The sequence below is a fragment of the Thunnus maccoyii genome, chromosome 23 (assembly GCF_910596095.1).
Source record: "Thunnus maccoyii chromosome 23, fThuMac1.1, whole genome shotgun sequence".
NCBI classification, from domain to species: domain Eukaryota; kingdom Metazoa; phylum Chordata; class Actinopteri; order Scombriformes; family Scombridae; genus Thunnus; species Thunnus maccoyii.
The window spans coordinates 23,138,681-23,157,468 of NC_056555.1; the positions used below are offsets into that span (position 1 = coordinate 23,138,681).

General features: G+C 38.5%; 1 protein-coding gene across 6 annotated transcripts in view; it reads right to left on the reverse strand.

Annotated features, from left to right (window-relative positions):
* Positions 1–18,788, reverse strand: part of shank3b (SH3 and multiple ankyrin repeat domains 3b) — a 64,112-nt gene that overhangs the window by 31,722 nt on the left and 13,602 nt on the right. For all 6 annotated transcript variants that reach the window (XM_042402703.1, XM_042402707.1, XM_042402704.1 and 3 more), the window contains exons 3-6: positions 3,205–3,376; positions 2,830–3,033; positions 595–666; positions 47–155 (exon numbers count right to left, since the gene is read on the reverse strand). In XM_042402703.1, coding sequence (XP_042258637.1) covers positions 47–155; positions 595–666; positions 2,830–3,033; positions 3,205–3,372 — 553 coding nt within the window. In that variant the 5' untranslated portion in view covers positions 3,373–3,376. The remainder of the gene's footprint in view (positions 1–46; positions 156–594; positions 667–2,829; positions 3,034–3,204; positions 3,377–18,788) is intronic.

An 18,788-nucleotide genomic window follows, 5' to 3' on the forward strand; every position in this document is an offset into this window, starting at 1 on the left:
TTGTGTGAGCTTTACGTCAGATTGTGTTGTGTGTATTCGTGCTCACCCCCGCTGTCGGAGTCATGGAAGTTGGGGTCCAGGCCTTTTTCCAACCATTTGGAAACCTTCTCCACATTCTTCTGATGCACATGTTCCATAAAGCGCTTCAGGTTGGCCTGAAAAAAAAAACAAACACATCAAAAAACAAATTAATCTCCTGGGATTTTTCTGGAAAAACAGCACACAATCTGCCATCGGTACTGCAGGATTCTGAGGTATAGTGTCTTTTATCCTCGACGGTGTAGAATCACAATTTCTTCTGTTTGAAGAGCCGTGTTATAGCCTCTCTGATACTAATACTTCTTCTACTTTTATATAAATGCAACATAACCACAACAGATAGTAACTGGAAGTTCACCCAGGTGGGTTTATCAATGCTGGAATTCCAATTACGCCACCGGTAACCAAGATGGAAGTGTAACAGAATCGTTTTATGTCTTTATACACTCACCGGGCAGTTTATTAGGAACACCTGTGCAATCTAATGCAAATCAATACAAGAGCTTTGACATAAATTCTCAGTGAGTTTATGTGTGTGTGTGTGTGTGTGTGTACCTTGGTGTGTAGCTTGGCCAGTTGTTTGTCGTCCACGTAGCTCTGCGTGTAAACTCTTCTCTTGTAACGAAACTGTAAGAAAAACAGAGGAATGTTAGTGTTAGTTTGTTATAATACTTGTTTCAACACTTAACTGAAGCTATATGATGCTTACACAGAAAACAGATTAATATAAATGTAGCAACTATCACATGAATGACACAAAAAACCAACAATGAACTGATCTACTAACAAGTATTGTGTGTGTATCAAAGCCTGATATATCTCATTCCTCTTAGTTGTTGTTCAAAAACTACTGAAAACACGTCAATGAGCCACACCGCTGCACTGGGTGACATGTTCCTTCATCACCATGAACAGACACACTGCAGTTTATTTTGACTCAATCCCACACACGCCGTCCTGCTGCCAGGAATATGTGGATTAATCTGCCGCTGAAAATAGTCCCATAAAATTGCAGAATTTCCTCCTGTTTGTTTGCTAAAAACTACAGTGACAAGCTGTTTTAGGAAATTACTGAGCTTTTTTTAAAAAAACAAAACGATATATTTGTGTTTTTAAAGAATTACATTTTCAGTAGGAGGCAGTCAGTGGTGGAAGAAGTATTCTGATCCTGCATTTAAAATCATACTTAAGTAAAAGTACAGTATTTCCAGCTAAATATTCTTAAAGTATTAGAAGTAAAAGTACTAATTTTGCAGAAAATCGTCCACTGTGACTGATGAGCCCCTCCAAAGGGTCAGCAGATAAATCTGAGGGGTGGTGAGATGATTAATGGGAGAGGAAAGAAGAAAAAACAAAGTTCTGATACACAAATCTGTTTTCAGTTTTTGGACTTTTTCTCTAATCTTTGATTTTTGCTGAAATATTGGATCATTTGAACATTTATTGAAATGAAAGCATGTGAGAAGTTTAGAGGGAAAAATCACTATTTGGTGGAGCTGTTAACAACTCATAGACATGTGAAATGTGACCCCGACTACACACTGCTTTTTGTAAGACGTCAAAAGCCAAAAAGGTTGGAAACCACTGGTTTCATCTTTAACAATGTGTTGTATTTTAAAAGCTTGTTATATTATCCATTGTGTCAAATCTTCATCTGAAAAGTAACTAAAGCTGTCAAATAAATGTAGTGGAGTAGAAAGTACAATATTTCCCTCTGAAATGTAGAAAGTAGCATCACATGGAAATACTCAAGTAAAGTACAAGTACCTCAAATTGTACTTAAGTACAGTACTTAAGTGAATGTACTTAGTTACTTTCCACCACTGGAACCAACAGGCTTAGAGTTAAAAACCACTTACAGAGTAGAGAAGTCAGAAAGTAGGACGGACTAACACACTGTTGGTTTTGGTTTGTTCATGAGGTTTGATGACATAAAGAAAAATACAACAAGAACACCAGACTGAATATTTAAAGGGGACATCTTCTAGAAAGGGAGATTTCTATTTCCTTTTTGATTATAAAGCAGGTCTATGTGCTCTATAAATACTGTGAAAGTATCAAAGCACTCGGAGAAATGCACACAGCCCGTATTACAGAAACTGCGCCTTGAAACGAGCCGTTTGGACCTCTGTAAGGTTGTGATGTCACAACTATATGCTCAGCATTTGCCTTGGAGGGGCGACTCGTCCCTCCAACGGGACCCGCGCCCCTCCTGAAAGAAACAAAATATATTTATTTACCTAATTTATGTGCACTTGTTTCATTTCAGCACGGTGTGAGAGTCTCTACTGCGTTTTGTTGTCATTTTATGTTCACACTAGTTTCTCTCCTCTGCTCTGCTCTCTGTGTTTCACTGGGGGCGGGGCTAACACACACACACGGAGTGGAGCAGAGGAGAGACGGTACCGGAGGAAACGCTGAACAGTTGTTGGATGTCAGGAAGCAAATATATCATTGTACAGTTTACCGGTGAGTTTTATCCAGAGCCCTGGTTTTACCTACAATAGCTACCGTAGGTTACAATCTGTAACATGTGGTTGGCCTGGGCGTACGTCACTCAGAAAACAGTCAGCCAATCAGAAGAGAGGGGCATTGAGCAGACACAGAACAGCCTGTTTCAGGCTGAGTGAGACTGAAGGGTGTCATCCAAGCATGTACAGCTGAAACTCGGTGCTTTTTGATCATAAAAACATGCAAATGTTTGTAAGTAGACCAAAAAAATGAAAAATATTAAACTGGGAAAGGGGCATAATGTGACCTCTTTAAAACAATACACAGGATATACTGTACCTCCAGGTATGGGATGGGTGTGATGGGAGGGAGAGGATACTCCTTCAGCAGTCGCTCCTCGTCCAGAAACTTTCCGGCTCGGCCGTTGAACGCCGGCTGGAAGAGACCATAGTTCAAAACATCCGACAGAGACTGAGTCAACGTCACCAGAACCCTCTGCTTACTGGTCCAAACTGGTAACTCTGGGTCCAACCGCAAACACTTCTGAGAGAGCCAGAGCCAGAGAAACAGACAGACAGAGAAAGAGACAGACAGAAAGACAGACAGACACAGACAGACACACGGGTTTGTCCTGCTGTTTCATTCATTTACTGTTTTTATCCTCGACTCGTGGTTATACTGTATATATACACCGTATAAGTCTGTGTGTGTTACCGTCTGCTGCAGGTCCGGGATGCCAATGCGGACGACAATGCTGTTTCCAGGAGGTGCGTCCTCCACGTCGTCGTCCCTGGCAACAGCAGAGCCTGTCGGGTTGCCGTTAGTAACCGCCTGTTGCCGCGGGCGATCATGTTTGGTGTCAGCAGCCGGACTCAGAGGCATGTGGCTGAAACACACACACACACACACACACACACACACACACACACACACACACACACACACACACACACACACACACGCACACACACAGCTTTGATTAATGTCTGCAACAGAGGTGATAGATCACAGTACAAATAATAATTAAATTTTATTTCATCCCACAACGATTCATCAGGTGGGAATTTTAATCACTTGGTTAAAGCTGTTTTAATTTGTATTTGATGACTTTTGCAAGTATTGCAGTAAAAGTACATAAGTATTATGAGCTTGATGTAGTTAAAGTATTGCAGTAAAAGTACATAAGTATTATGAGCTTGATGTAGTTAAAGTATTGCAGTAAAAGTACATAAGTATTATGAGCTTGATGTAGTTAAAGTATTGCAGTAAACGTACATAAGTATTATGAGCTTGATGTAGTTAAAGTACTGCAGTAAAAGTACATAAGTATTATGAGCTTGATGTAGTTAAAGTATTGCAGTAAAAGTACATAAGTATTATGAGCTTGATGTAGTTAAAGTATTGCAGTAAAAGTAGTGGTTTGGTCCCTCTGACTGATATATTATTATATATGACATCATTAGATTATTAATAGTGAAGCATCAGTGTTAGAGCAGCATGTTACTGTTGTAGCTGCTGGAGGTGGAGCTAGTTTACACTACTTTATATACAGTTAGCTAGTTTAGTCCAGTGGTTCCCAACCTAGGGGTCGGGCTCCTCTAAAGGGTCAGCAGATAAATCTGAGGGGTGGTGAGATGATTAATGGGAGAGGAAAGAAGAAAAAACAAAGTTCTGATACACAAATCTGTTTTCAGTTTTTGGACTTTTTCTCTAATCTTTGATTTTTGCTGAAATATTGGATCATTTGAACATTTATTGAAATGAAAGCATGTGAGAAGTTTAGAGGGAAAAATCACTATTTGGTGGAGCTGTTAACAACTCATAGACATGTGAAATGTGACCCCGACTATACACTGCTTTTTGTAAGACGTCAAAAGACAAAAAGGTTGGAAACCACTGGTTTCATCTTTAACAATGTGTTGTATTTTAAAAGCTTGTTATATTATCCATTGTGTCAAATCTTCATCTGAAAAGTAACTAAAGCTGTTAGCTAGTTAGCTAGTTTAGTCACTGGCATTTTTGGTTCAAACTTGAATTGACATTAAATTTAGTGCAAACATTCATGTTCCTTTAACGTTAACTTTAACGTCCATTAACTTTAGTGATCCTCTGACTCTCTGTCTAGCGCCACTATCGAGTCAAAATTCTAAGTATTCTAATACTTTGGTTTATGACCAAACAATGATGATGTTTAGTGCTTATTGGCTAAATTTTGCATTGAAAAACGCTGAACTAAGATGGTGAACATACCAACATGGTAAATATTATACCTGCTAAACATCAGCATGTTAACAGAGTCACTGTGAGAATATTAGCAAGGAAACTACAATCATACCAACCACTGCTATTGTTACATTTACTTCACCACAACTGCTAAAGATCACAAATTCATTTTTGGACCTCAATTTTTATCCAACTTACAGTTTGGTTTTAGTATAGTATATCAGAGCTGCGTAGCTGTAGACTTTAATTATTCAGCCATTTCTTGGATATAAATAGTCGCATTAAACAAGATTAACCCTTTTCTAGAGTTAGAATTATGATTAAAGCACATTATTAGCTGGGTAAAACCTTGGACTTTGTGACAGAGAGAGAAGACTGCTGTGGGGACAGAAATATTAGCATGAATCAGACAGCCTCCCACATTTTTCCCACAGCGGACATTTTGCATTTTCAAACACAGGTGTAAAGAATAACAATAGTAATGGCTGCTTTCTATTGAGATGTTTTACTGCGCACCAAAATATTACACAGCCATATTAATGTAATGAGTTACACCTGCGGTTCTGTACTTTCTGATCAACGTTCATGTTCTGACTGGAAACTGGTGCCTGTGTTTCCTCTCATGGATTACACTCTCTGATTGTGAGATGTCAGTTCTAGTTGGTGTTTTTTGCTGAAACTATTTCTGATATCATTCTCACCTGGAGCTGCTGGAAATATCAAGACACACACACAAAAAAACTGTGAACGTGTCCTTTAATGCAGATCTAGTCAGATTGTCTGCTGACTCTGACACCGATCTGACCTCCACCTTCTCCAAAGCTAATAATGGCCTCGGGATGTTACATCACATCCTGTTTTTCACCCTGAGCAAAATGTGCACACATACACAAAGAAGTGCCAGATTGTGTCAGAGAACAGTTGAATCACCACTTTTTCTACAAGTTTTGGGACTGTATGAAAATTATTAGGGAGGGGAGGGGTTGTCAGAAAAGGGGAAGTTTGTGTACTTTTTTTCTTTTTGTTGAGAGGAAAACATCATTTAATATCCTGTTGACTTTTATTGTAACATAAATAACAAAAATCCAGCCCTGCAATATCATCTTCCTCTGCAGTATATCATATTTTTCACTCCATATGTCTGAATAAGGATGCTATTTTTTTTTTCAAAACAATCTAATGTTGTTATTTGTTTATTTTTGTTTATTATTTGTTTATATAGATTTATTGTAAAAAAGAAAAAAGGCGAAAAAATAAAAAAACAGTAGTGACATTTAGTAGCTTTTGGATCAAAATGTTTGGTAAAGAGGACGCAGGATTTTGTTCTCTACCATAAATTTAATTTAGCTAATTTAGTTGGTGGCTATGTTAAAATTAACGTTATGTTAGCATCTTAAAGGGGATAGTTTAACATTTTGGGAGAAACACTGGCTGTGTCTCAAATCACGTACTTCTGTTAGTACACTTTCATGTAGTACACTGTGTACACTATATACTTACTGGCGTAGTGCATGAACTTTGACAGGGTAGTGTTGTCTCAAATCAAACACAGCCGTTGTGCACTTACCGGAAATGATTATCGCAAAATAGCATTAGCTAGCGTTAGCATTCGCACTACCAAATCATTACAGACTGCTAAATTAACCTAAAAAACATACTGATGGCTTATATCCGACAACAGTATAGTGGTGCTTAGTGCTAAAAAACACATGTATAACTTACATTTGTATAATGTGGCGATGTTCACCGTAGTTACAACGTACTTTGCCGCCATTTCCAGTTTGAAAAGTGGTCCCTCCCCTTCTACTATGTAGCCAAGATGGAGACCATTGAGGGCGAGAAGTGTCCATAGTTCCACACTCAACTTTTTGACCGTTGTGAGTGCACTGCGTTTTCCTGACTTCTCAGTGTGAACGCACTTATGCACTCAAAATGTTAAGTGCAAGTATAGAAGTCTGTGATTTGAGACACAGCAACTGACTCGCTTTTTGCAGAGTTAGATTAGAAGATGATACCACTCTTATTACTTTTAAATTTGCTCATCTGCATCCCAGCATGCAATGCGCTCCCGACTATAGGAGATGTTCAGTTGAAACTTGCAGCCTTGTAGTTGGATTGGATCGAGGTCGGATTCCCACCACAAAGGAACCGCTCCAGAGCTCATTTGGGACCAAACTGAGGCTGGTTTGTCTAAAGGGTGTTGGTATAGTTGTTTTGGTTCACAACCACGTACGGATCTGCTATAATGAATTGCACCAAGAGGAAAAAATCACAGACTGTATAGAAATATGGACGACGTGTCTCCACTTCCTGCTGTTATGCAAAAGTGAAGCAAAATATCTCCTGTCAGGGAGCGGCCATCTTGCTTGTGTGACATCATTTGCAGCCAGTCTACGCAGTAGAGTCGGGCGGCAGGACGACGGCCCTCTCAGCGGTATCACCGCCTGACGGAGGTTCGAGAGCGGCTCTCACAGCTGTCAATCATGACGTCACACCCCCTTTTTATATCGTCAAATAACTAATTAAAAACAAACTTATCAGATAAACGAGCACTTGGACAAACATCAGTGTGATAAGAACGACCTAAAATGACAGAAAACATCTTTTGGAAAAAATAATTTAACGTGTACTTTGATTTTTTAGTTTGGCTCATGTCCCATCCACTAACATGGAGGGGGCGGGACTTATGATGTGTACCGCAGCCAGCCACCAGGGGGCGATCGAGATGTTTTGGCTTCACTTTTTGGGGAGCTGTCATGACGTCCATCTTCAAATCAATCCCAGTCCCATTCAAACAGACTAAAAAACTTCGGTCTGAAAACATCCTTGAATTCAATGCAAATGAGGGAAACCTCAATGATTTTCAAGGCTTATATAAAGGTTTTAGCATCCAATGGGCAAAAAAACTTGCACCAATTTAATACTGAGGTATTAGGGAGGAGGGTGTTGTCATGGGAAATCTAAAGAAGATGTTAATAATAATGAGGAGGGTGTTAAGTCAAACAAAGTTAATCTTTCTCCACAAACCAATAATTTTCCTACAGTCCCTAAACACCTCTGCCACCACTGCAACTACTGCTGATGTTATTTTCTCTTCAATGCAAGACATCATTACGTGCATAATTATCATTTGTATTAATCATCATTGCTTCTAATTAACAGTTGATTACCATTCATGCCACTAAAGCGGAGCAGAATTGAAGTCAAAACTTAATGGCTGCTTCCGTTACAGCTGAAGATAAAAAAGAGAGAGAGAGAGTGAGAGAGAGAGGGAGGGAGCGAGGGAGCGGCGACGGAGAGAGGAAGATGAGTTGTGAGTTGTCATAGAAACTGGAATAGCAGGGAATCCTGTGCTAACCTCACTGTGTCACTCTGTGTGTGTGTGTGTGTGTTAAAAAAAGCCCCCTGATCTACATGCTCGCTGTTGCTATGGCAACGCAGTTGAGCAATTTTCGCAGTTCCCGTTTAAAAACTACCAACCTACCTGCTGACTCTCCCTCTCTCCCTCTCTCTCTCTGTCCTTCTGTGTCTGTCAACCTCGCTCGCCCCTCGCTGCTCTGCCTGCTAGAGCTGTGAATTGTCCTCCTGATGTCCTGCACTGTATGACTGACACATGTAGGACATTTGAGGTGAATATTATGGGTAAAAAGACATCATCTGGTATTGATTATTCTATTTAACACTCTGTATATGGATCTCTGAAGAGCAGATGGGCTACAGTTTGAGTTCGGGGACAGTTCAGACGTAGAGGGCGTCTAAAATGTTTGCAGAGGGATTTGTCTGCAGAGCTGCACTGACAGGCTGCTCTCTATACCAGCAGGACCTGCTCACAATTAAAGGAACATACCACTGTTTTTATTTTTATTTTTTGCATTTAACTACAAATCTTGTATACTGTATCAAGGTGATTATTAAAGGATAGGTTCACAATTTTTCAAGTCTGTTAGCTGCCCATATTAACAGTTGAAACAGATGTAGCTCGCTGTAATAATTCCTCCTGTTCATACTGGTGGTTAAAAGATCTTTTCTTACTGTGTTTTCAGTGGAAGTGATGGGAGACAAAATCCACAGTCCTCGTGGAATAATTTGAAAAAAATCAGGTGAAGAATCTGGATTTGTTTTAGTTGTTTAAAGGTGAAATGTTGAATTTGCTCTTCAAAGAGGACATATTCTGCACATTTCCAGATCTATATTTATATTCTGGGGCTCTACTGGAATATCTTTGCATGATATTCAGTTAAAAACTCCTTATTTACTTATACTGGTCCTTTATGCAGCCCCTCAGTTCAGCCTCTGTCTGAAACAGGCCGTTTTAGCTCCTGTCTCTTTAAGGCCCCGCCTCCGGATGAGCCCACTCTGTTCTGATTGGTCAGCTTCAGGAAGCTTCCTCCGGCTCCGGAGGCTATGTAAACAAACTTATCAACAACAAACAGTAGTAGGTTTTCACTTCTTCAAAAACTAGAATTTGTAAACTTCTCAAATACATCCATACGTGTTTGAGCTCAAATGTGATCAGAAATATGAGAGCGGACAACGTGGAAAAACCTCAGCAACAAAGACTACAGAACAGACGGCTGTTTGTGAGCATGTGTGAACAATCTGATGTCATCATGAGGAGGAAGTCGAGGTAACTTTGCAACCAAAGCCTGACTTTTGACTTACAGGGAGCATTTTTACGTACGTTCACCTCAAGTTTTTAAACTTTGACCATGTTTAACATCCGACATCAGAACAGGATATAAACAACAGAAAATCATAAAAAGCAGAATATGTCCCCTTTAATGTGAAAATTTAAGATGTTTTGGTGCTGTATCCATCATAACTGTCATATCTGTCATGTAAGCTGAATTTTTTTTAATTCGTCATGTGGCCATCCTGGTTATTATAGTGGTCTAATGTCTTGTAAGCCCACATGGCTGGGCACCACTTGGTGTAGGATCCTCAAATAAACAAATTAATCAATCAAACCATGTTTGGTGCAAAAATATATTCAAAAGTTTATCTGAATATCTTCCAAAGTTGAAGTATTTTTAGTATAAAACTCTCTGTTAATGTTTCCTGTACAGTGACACCACACTAATGGCTTCAGCTGAGAGATGCAGTGACCCTGAAAGACACATTCCCATTGGTATTCACTAAATGGGTGGACGGACAGGAACTTTCTGCATTATTTGAGTGAAGTGGAGATTTCTGGCACAACTTGACCAACTTCCAAGAATCATGGAGAAGGAAATGAATCAGAAGACTCCACTTGTAGTTGTTGTTTATACTAACTGTTGCTGGAGTTTTGACCTCGGTGTTATGTTAGTGGCCCATAAAGATTTATATAATTCATAGCTCAGCGGCCAACTTTGTTAACATACATGTAAGGTATGCCTGGATCCAATTATAAACTGCCCCTTTAAGGAAAACTTCACATTGTTTCAAGTCTGCCTTAAACCAACAGTCAGGAGCCCAAATTAACATTAGAACATGTTTCTCTTGCTGTAATCATTCCTCCTGTTCATACTGGCCATTAGAAGATCCCTTCATAATGACCTTACAATGATGGAGGACAAAAGTTTATCTGAAGCTAATATGAAGCTTCAGCGTCCAAATGAGTCCAATCAAGTAGATATCTTTCAACGTTACAATCTTTTTAGTGCCAAAGTTCCTCTTTTTGTTACTATACTTATAAGCTTCACATCAACTTTTAAATGACTGTGTGGACACACTGTGGATTTTGGCCTCCATCACTTCCATTGAAAGCACATTTGAAGGATCTTTTAATAGCCAGTATGAACAGGAGGAATGATTACAGCGAGGAAAACCTCTTTAACTGTTCATATGGACACCTGACTGTTGTTTTAAGACCGTTGTTAAAATTGTGAACCTATTTTTTAACAAGCAGTGTATTGAACACATCCTTTGTCCCAGTTCTATCTGTCTAAACCATTTTAAAATACCAAAATCACTGCAACAACAGTTGCTTATTTTATAACAGGAATGTATTGGAAGCTTATATTTTTACCATGTTTGTGCCTCTGTAAGTTTATCTCAAAAGTCCAGTATCTTAAGTCAAGAGTTTTAAGGAATTTTTCTTTTCGGATCTGTGATCACGTTTGCTCTTGTGCATCAACAGCAGGTGCTTGTTGTGTAATATCATTTTTTATAAATGTCTTTTTTTTATTTCAAGTGAGCTATTAGCTGTCAAATCTCTGATGTCCTTGAAAGCACCAACAGAGAGTTTTCCAAACAGTCTCTGCTCTCTGCTGCATTAACACATGATAATAATTTGACTTTGCAATAAAAGTCAATATCCCCAAAACACTTTTTAGTGGCAGCAAGTGGATTTTAACAGCACGCTGAAATGAACTGAACCACCGGCTGTAATCGAGCAGCAGGACACAGAAAAGCGGCTCAATGAAATGAATCACTTCCTTTCGTTTACTAGAGTAAAAAGCTCATAATTGCGGCGATATTTAACATCTCTCTCAGCCTGTGGAGGGATCCTCTGCACACAGGACGACACGTCGGTCTTTGAAATGTCAGAGGACCAGATTAAAAGAAACTACAAACTCATTCATTTCCTTTTCCATCACCACTTACTTGCTATTCAGGGTAGAGTACATAGAGTATCCCAGCATGAACTGGGTCACCTCCCCACCAACACATTCATGTTCACACCTGAGACATTTACAAACCCTGTTTCTGTAAATCACAAGGCTCTGGTTTGTTTTTGTCTTATTTCTACTGTGTTTCCTTCATGTTTCATTATCATTATTCTTTATATAATTGATTCATTGTTCAGTTTATAAAGTGTAACAGCCAAAAAACACCACTAGTAAATTATTTAAGCTCATGAGATGATTAACACAACAGGAAAATGCTCTTAAACTCTTGTGGGCTCAGGCCTCTAAAAAGTATTCAAATGAAACAACCAGAAAAGGAAAAAATCACCATTTGAAGGAACTATTCACAACTTTTCACAAATTCACAGGTTTTAATGCACATTTACAGCACAGTACAGCCTCACAAAGCTGCTAGCATGGCTAAATGTTTCTTATTCCTTTTTTGTTTAACATATTAAACTTACTTAATGTCCTCATTCTGCATCGGTGTACTCTACTTTTTTCAGTTTCTGGCATGCCGGTGTGTTGTGACCCTGGTTGGACATCCTCTATAAAAGATATCAGTTGTTTGCTTTTCTTCATTTCACAGAAACAAGGCTGTGAGCTTCCTCTCCCTCCCTCTGCAATCAGCTCAGAGATGTCGGGTTTGATTTTTCAGCCTTCAAGTGTTTCTCTCGGCATCAGAAAACACCAGATTCACCAATCAGAAGCTTCCTGAATCACCTTCCTGCCATTTAAAACTCCTAAACGTAACTTTTCCTGCTCTGAGAAGGAAGATGGTTGATCACTGTAAACTCCATAGGTCAACATCCTGAAATAAAATGATTACTGACTCGAGATAAGGTTAGGATGAATCCCTGAAATCCTTCATCCAAGTCTGTTTAATTAGCCAACAAACACTTTTCCAGCCTGGAAGCAAAACAGACTGAAGCTAATCATCATCTGTTCTGAGGTTTTGAACTGAGAAGTGACAAAAGAAACCCACAGAAACGGCAAAAACTTCAAACTCGTTTTTCAATTTGAGGCTTTTCATGCATCAGTGCCTGGAATAAAAGCTCATTAAATCAGGTCTTTTTCACTGTTGGTTGATGGATTAACCTTCGAAATGAAGGTAAAGACAAAAGGCGAGCCAACTCTCTGACAGCTGTTCAAATATAAAGCTGCTGTGAAAGAGCTCGATTACACAGGAGTTCCTGAACGATGATTCAAATCATTTACAGTCGTCCGCAGACTAACTTCAGTGATGACTTCAGACTGTAGAAACTCTTACTGGGATTCAACAAAGTCTGATGGAGAAATGAGAGCAAAGAACAGTTCAGCAGAAGTTCAGGTCCGAAGCAGCCGACAAAGAAAAGTGAACACTGAATATTCAACTCTGTGTCCAAAAAATACTGATGGATAATTATTTCATTTGTAAATTATTTTATTTATTTATGGATTGATTGGTTAATTGATTTGTAAACGTATTAATTTCTGTTTTTTAATTGCACAATTAGTTATTAATTAAAGAAATGCTTGATTAATATTTCCCTTGTGGTCCTCCATACAACAGAGAGCACTTATTATTATCCAACCTGAATTTGGTACATAAAGAAATCTAAATGGCACTTGTACCACACATTGAAACTTATACTCTGTGTTTACCAGACGGGCAGAGGTGAACAAAAAGATGCTACTGAGTTGTATTGTGGGAAATGTAGGATCCTCTGTTTTTGAGGCTTGATTCATACTAGGGACTATAAAAGTCAGGATATCTCCAGGACCATCTTTTTGTGAACCCACAAGTGTGATACTAAATTATTGTGGTACCCTTTCAAGCACAAAAAAGAAAAAAGAACACCTGTTTGGTACTGGGACTGTCTCCTCCACTGCGTTGAGACCATAGAGGGTATATAAAGTCTATAGTCGACACAGTCCCGGATGGCTCCCAAAATGTATTTTGAAGGCAATGTACCCTAACCCTTAATTATATTTGTTTTTTAATCAACTTAACGAAGAACAGAACATGTTCACAGACGTTTTGTTTTGTTTGTTTTTCCTACAATCACCCTTGTGCGTCTGTGGCCGACTAATAATAAATGGCTCCGTAGTGCTACTAGAGGTAAAACATGTTGCACTTTTTGTGATTTTACTGTCGTGATGTCAGATATCTATGTTAAAGAGGTGAACGTATGTAGAAATGCTGCCTGCAAGTCGAACGTCAGGGCTTCAGCCTGCTCTGAACACTGCGTTGGTGACGTTTTTGCCGACAAGCTCAGAATTTTTAACTTTCCGACCTCAGCTTCGAACCGAATGCACCATAAGTTCAGTTTGTTTTATCCTGTTTTTCCATGTTGTATTTCTGTAATTTTGCTTTCGTAGTCGATGTTGTACACACACATCTTGTCCGTCCTGGGAGAGGGATCCCTCCTCTGTTGCTCTTCCTGAGCTTTCTTCCATTTTTTTCCCAGTTAAGGGTTTTTTTAGTTTTTTTTTTTGAATCGAGGATCTAAGGACAAAGGATGTTGTGTTGCTGTACAGACTGTAAAGTCCCCTGATATTGGGCTGTACAAAAAAAAAACAGACTTGACTTGATTGATGATTCAGTGTTATAAAGGTTTGTTCAAACATGTAGTGAACAGCTGTCTTCAACCAAGATCAACCAAGATAGATGTAATTTCCTCTGCTAAGAAAGTTGCTAAAGTTTTTACTCAAAATCCTAAAAGTAGCACCAAATACACATCGTTCTGACAAATTCTGGCCAGTTAAGAGTGATTTTCTTGCTTCAAATACCAAGATACGCCAGCTGTTAGGAAATTAAAAGACACAATTTCTACCCATCTTCCTCTCGTCCATTCCTTCTTTCGGGCCAATCCTTAATTTTTCCATCCATCTTCAGCTCTTTTTTTGTTCCTTTCCTCCCCTCATTCCTTCCTTCTTTCTCACTTCCTTTCTTTCAATCTACCCACCACATGGCTTCTACTCATCCTACATTTCAGACTCTTTCTGCCAGTCCTACTTTTCACAGTGAGGAAAAAATACCTCTGCGGTTAGCAATCATACCACATGCATCGGCTCCAGTTATCTTTACACTTGTAAATGTGAATGGGTCCTTCAGGTAATACTCGTGGGAGCAGAAGCAGCTTTTGTGTTGCTCACAGCGGTTGATTTCCTCCAGTCTTCTCTGCAGAGCGGAGTGTTACACAACGTCTCCTCGGGTCTGTGCTCAAGTTTCCTTCAGGTCTGATCTGATTCGGGACGTTCAGCGTCCTGTTTGAAGCCAGCGTTCGTCCGATTCTGGCTTGAGATCATTGTCTTGTTTAAAGGTGAAATTCTTGTTCGGCTCGAGCAGCGGGAGGCTTCATCCTGAAATAACTCAGAGGTCACCATTCAGATCATTTCCCGTTTTTGTCCTGAGCAGAGCCGCTGTCCTCCTACACAGCCTGCACAGAACTGCAGCTACAATCTTCTGGAAATAAGACTGAAACTCTCAAAATGCTCCAGAAGACGTTCGCCCACATGGCTCTAGTGTTTCATCTCAGAGAACTAGTTTTAGATCTAGATTCAGTTAAAATTAGAGCTGCAACTCGAAGGATTATTGCCATTATCAATTCATCTGACAATTGTTTTTATGATATTAATTGTTTAATTAATTAAAAGCCCATATTTGTAAGCAGAAAAATAATCCCCAAATTGACCACCTCCATCTTCTCTAATGTGAGGAAATTTTCTCTCTTTTTATATCGCAAACTGAATTTCTTCTCTTATAATAAGACAGAACAAATGTAGACAGAAAACAGTAAAACATTAACGCATTAACGCCAGAAATAAAAATTATGAAAATCTAATCAAGTAAAAGTGATTTAAAAATAACAATAAAATAGAGTGAAATAAAAACTAGATAAAAACACACAAGAGGGGGGTTTTATCCGTCAAAGGGTCCAAAACTCACAAATAATCAATTTACAATGACATAAAACTGAGAAAAGTGTTATTCTCATATTTTGGAAAGCAGGAAATAGCGATTGTGCCACAATTAAACTATTAATCGATTATCGACTCTTCAAATACTGTATTTATTTCGTTGGCTATAGTTACATGTGATATGCTCGTTGCCTGCTTAATAACTTGCTAAATTAGCTTGGCTGCTGGCATAACTGTTATCTCCTCATTGTAACAGATATGAAAAACGTAAATATGATCTCCAAAAACAACGTCATAAATACTGAAACTGTTGAACATAGTTGGCTAAATTGTAATTCTTGTCACTTGACATGGTTGACAGTTGTAATCTGTTTTCAGTTCGCTTCGGGCTTCACAATGTTTGTTGTGTATCCAGGCATCCGTAGGTTTAGGAATAAAATCTGGTGTAAGTGGAAGAGAAATTGTCAAAGTATGTGTGTGGAAGCGACTTTGTTTTTGGTGTTACAGGCACAGTGAGCATTTATGCAGGAGAGAGACCCTGAATGATCTGTTCTCTACAATTAAAGAGAAGTTATGCTGACGTCTTGTAATAAAATCCTGAAAGACGTGTGTTAGACCCACAACAAGGACATCAAGAATTCCACAATAGAAATGAGATGGAAAACCACTTCATAGATACATTTTGATATTTGAAAAATTACATTTTTAACTCTAACTTTTTAAAAAATTTTCTTAATTGTAGGAAAAATGATGAAAAGCTGAAATGTCCTCTTGCATAATTCAGAAAGACTGGATGTTCCTTGATAGTGAGAAGAGCGTCTGTGTTGCCAGATGACAATGATCACAGTCTGACTGTTGTACTCATGAGGTGATCAGAATGAAAAAATCAGCTTCACGTCCAAAAATGCAAATTGTGTATTTGATGCACAAAAAGTGAGAGTGAGAGAAAAAACGAAACATGAAGGAGTTTAACTTTTTGAGGAGCGTTGACTTTGTTCCCAACTAATAACAACAAGACTATTCTATAAACTAAAATAGGTTGTAGATATTACTGGAGTAATGACAAGATACCATCTTTATATAAAATATAATATATATCGTGTGCAAATTATTTCATGTTTTAGCCACTTTTCTACGGATTTTGACAAAAATACAATACTAAGATGTCCCGTAGAAACTGCTACAGATCCAAATTTAGATACCGAAATGCAGTTGAAACAAAGGATATATAATTTAAACCACTACACTTTTCCAACAAAAGTAGCCCCATGTTTTAACTTGCTAATCACCAAAACACCAGCTGACAGAGCTGTGCTGTTATCAAATGCTCCAACAATAAACTTTAAACTTTAAAAAGAACAGAAAGCTAAATCCATAAAGCCTGTTTAACCGTTTATGATTTTGTCAGATTCAGACACAAAATTTTATTTGCTACTGTTGGGCTGCGAATGTCCGTGTCTGGATGTTTTATTTTCACTCTTCTACTCATAAATGGCTACTTCTAGAAAGAGGGGCTCTTATCTCTTTCCTGACCTCCAAAATCTTAATACCATGGTAATGAAATAACATATGCATCAATTCACCACTTGAAGCAGTTAAGCAACTTAAGCTCTCTAGCTCCCCTGACCCCAATTTATGGAAACCTTTCATTTGCAGCATCCACGTTAGATGTCGCTTTTAAAATTTGAGAAAATGCCAGAATTCAGACATTTCTAGATTCATACATTGACAGAGATTTTGCTTCATTTCAACAACTAGCTGACTAACTTCTTCAGATACCTTCGGATAAGAGACTATGTTCGGAAGTTCATACCATCTTATGAGACTATAACCGACTCCACACTTAGATCCACTGTCAGACTCTCACCAAATACTCCTCGCCGGGTATCCAACCTTTATACGGCTTTGCAGGATGAAACGGTGGACACTTACCGCGTAAGAGAGAAATGGGGAAAAGATCTCAATATCCAGATTGCAGAGGAACAATGGAATTATAGTTTAACACAGATGAATGAATGCTCTATTAATGTCAGGCACTGTCTAATGCAAATTAAAATTGTACATAGATTACACCCCTCCAAATCTGAGATAAATAAATGGTTCCCCTTTGTTTCCTCTCTATGGGACCAGTACCAGTCTAATGAGGCGACTATAGTACACTGTTATATAATGTGTCCTAAGATCCAGAAGTACTGATGCTACATTTTCCATATAATTTCGGAAATTCTTGACTCAAGAATTCAGCCTGAGCCGTAAACCATTATTTTTAATACCTCAGAGACTTTGAACAACCTCACACTGGCTCATAGATGACTTATCAACCATTGTTTTATGTCAGCTAAGAAATGCTTGGTGACGTTGTGGAAAGGTAAAGACATTCCTAATGTGGCTTGATGATCTTGTCAATACTCTTGAGGTGGAGAGGATTAAATATATTAGAAGTGATTAAGTGAATCTATTCGACGCCATCTGCCAAACTCTCATTCAATATTTGGAGAAGACAACAAACAGAGTCTAATGCTATTTACATATTTTTGTTACCACCATAAAGCAGGATCCTTTGGTTTTGTTTTGGGTGTCTAGGCTGGGTGGGTTGGGAGGTTTTTTTTTGTTTTTTAAGTCTTTTTTTTTCTACAATTCATAAGAGGAGAATGGTGTCTGTATTAGATTTGTATATTCACTAATTATCTTCATGTTGTATTTGTATCAATAACTTTGGATATTCGTCACTGATTTGTGCATAATGGGCTCCACTCCCATAAAAAATGATTAAACAAAAAAAAAAAATTGATGCACAAAAGCTAATTAGTTAACACTGGGGAAAAATTGGGACATAATAACTACTTGGATACTGTTGGGAAATAATTGTGGTCATGGTTAAAGGGGACATATTATGCTTTTAGTTTAAATTTTCTGTTATTTATATCCTGTTATGATGTCAGGTGTCAGAAACATGGTCAGAGTTTATGAAACTTGAGGTGAACGTATGTAGAAATGATCCCTGCAAGTCAAAAACCAGGGCTTTATGTTTCAATGTGTTGTCCACTCTCATATTTCAGATCTGATTCAGCTCCAACATGTACGGATGGATTTGAGAAGTTGACATTTGGAGTAAAGAACAAGAAAAAGAAGTGAAATCCTGCTACTATAGTTTGTTTACGTAGCCTCTGGAGCCGGAGGAAGCTTCCTGAAGCTGACCAATCAGAACAGAGTGGGCTCATCAGGAGGCGGGGCCTTAAAGAGACAGGAGTTAAAACGGCCTGTTTCAGACAGAGGCTGAACTGAGGGGCTGCATAAAGGACCAGTATAAGATAAATAAGGAGTTTTTAACTGGAAATCATGCAAAGATATTCCAGTAGAGCCCCAGAATAAAAATTTAGACATGGAAATGTGCAGACTAGGTCCCCTTTAAAGGAAAACAATATTGACTCTTGGACGAAAACAAGTAAAGAAACCAATCTGCTGTGACAAATTCACAGGCTTTGTTAGACAAATAATCAAGATGCAATTCCATCTTTGCCTCTAACAGAAAATAGTCGTAACTCTCATGGTCATAAAAGG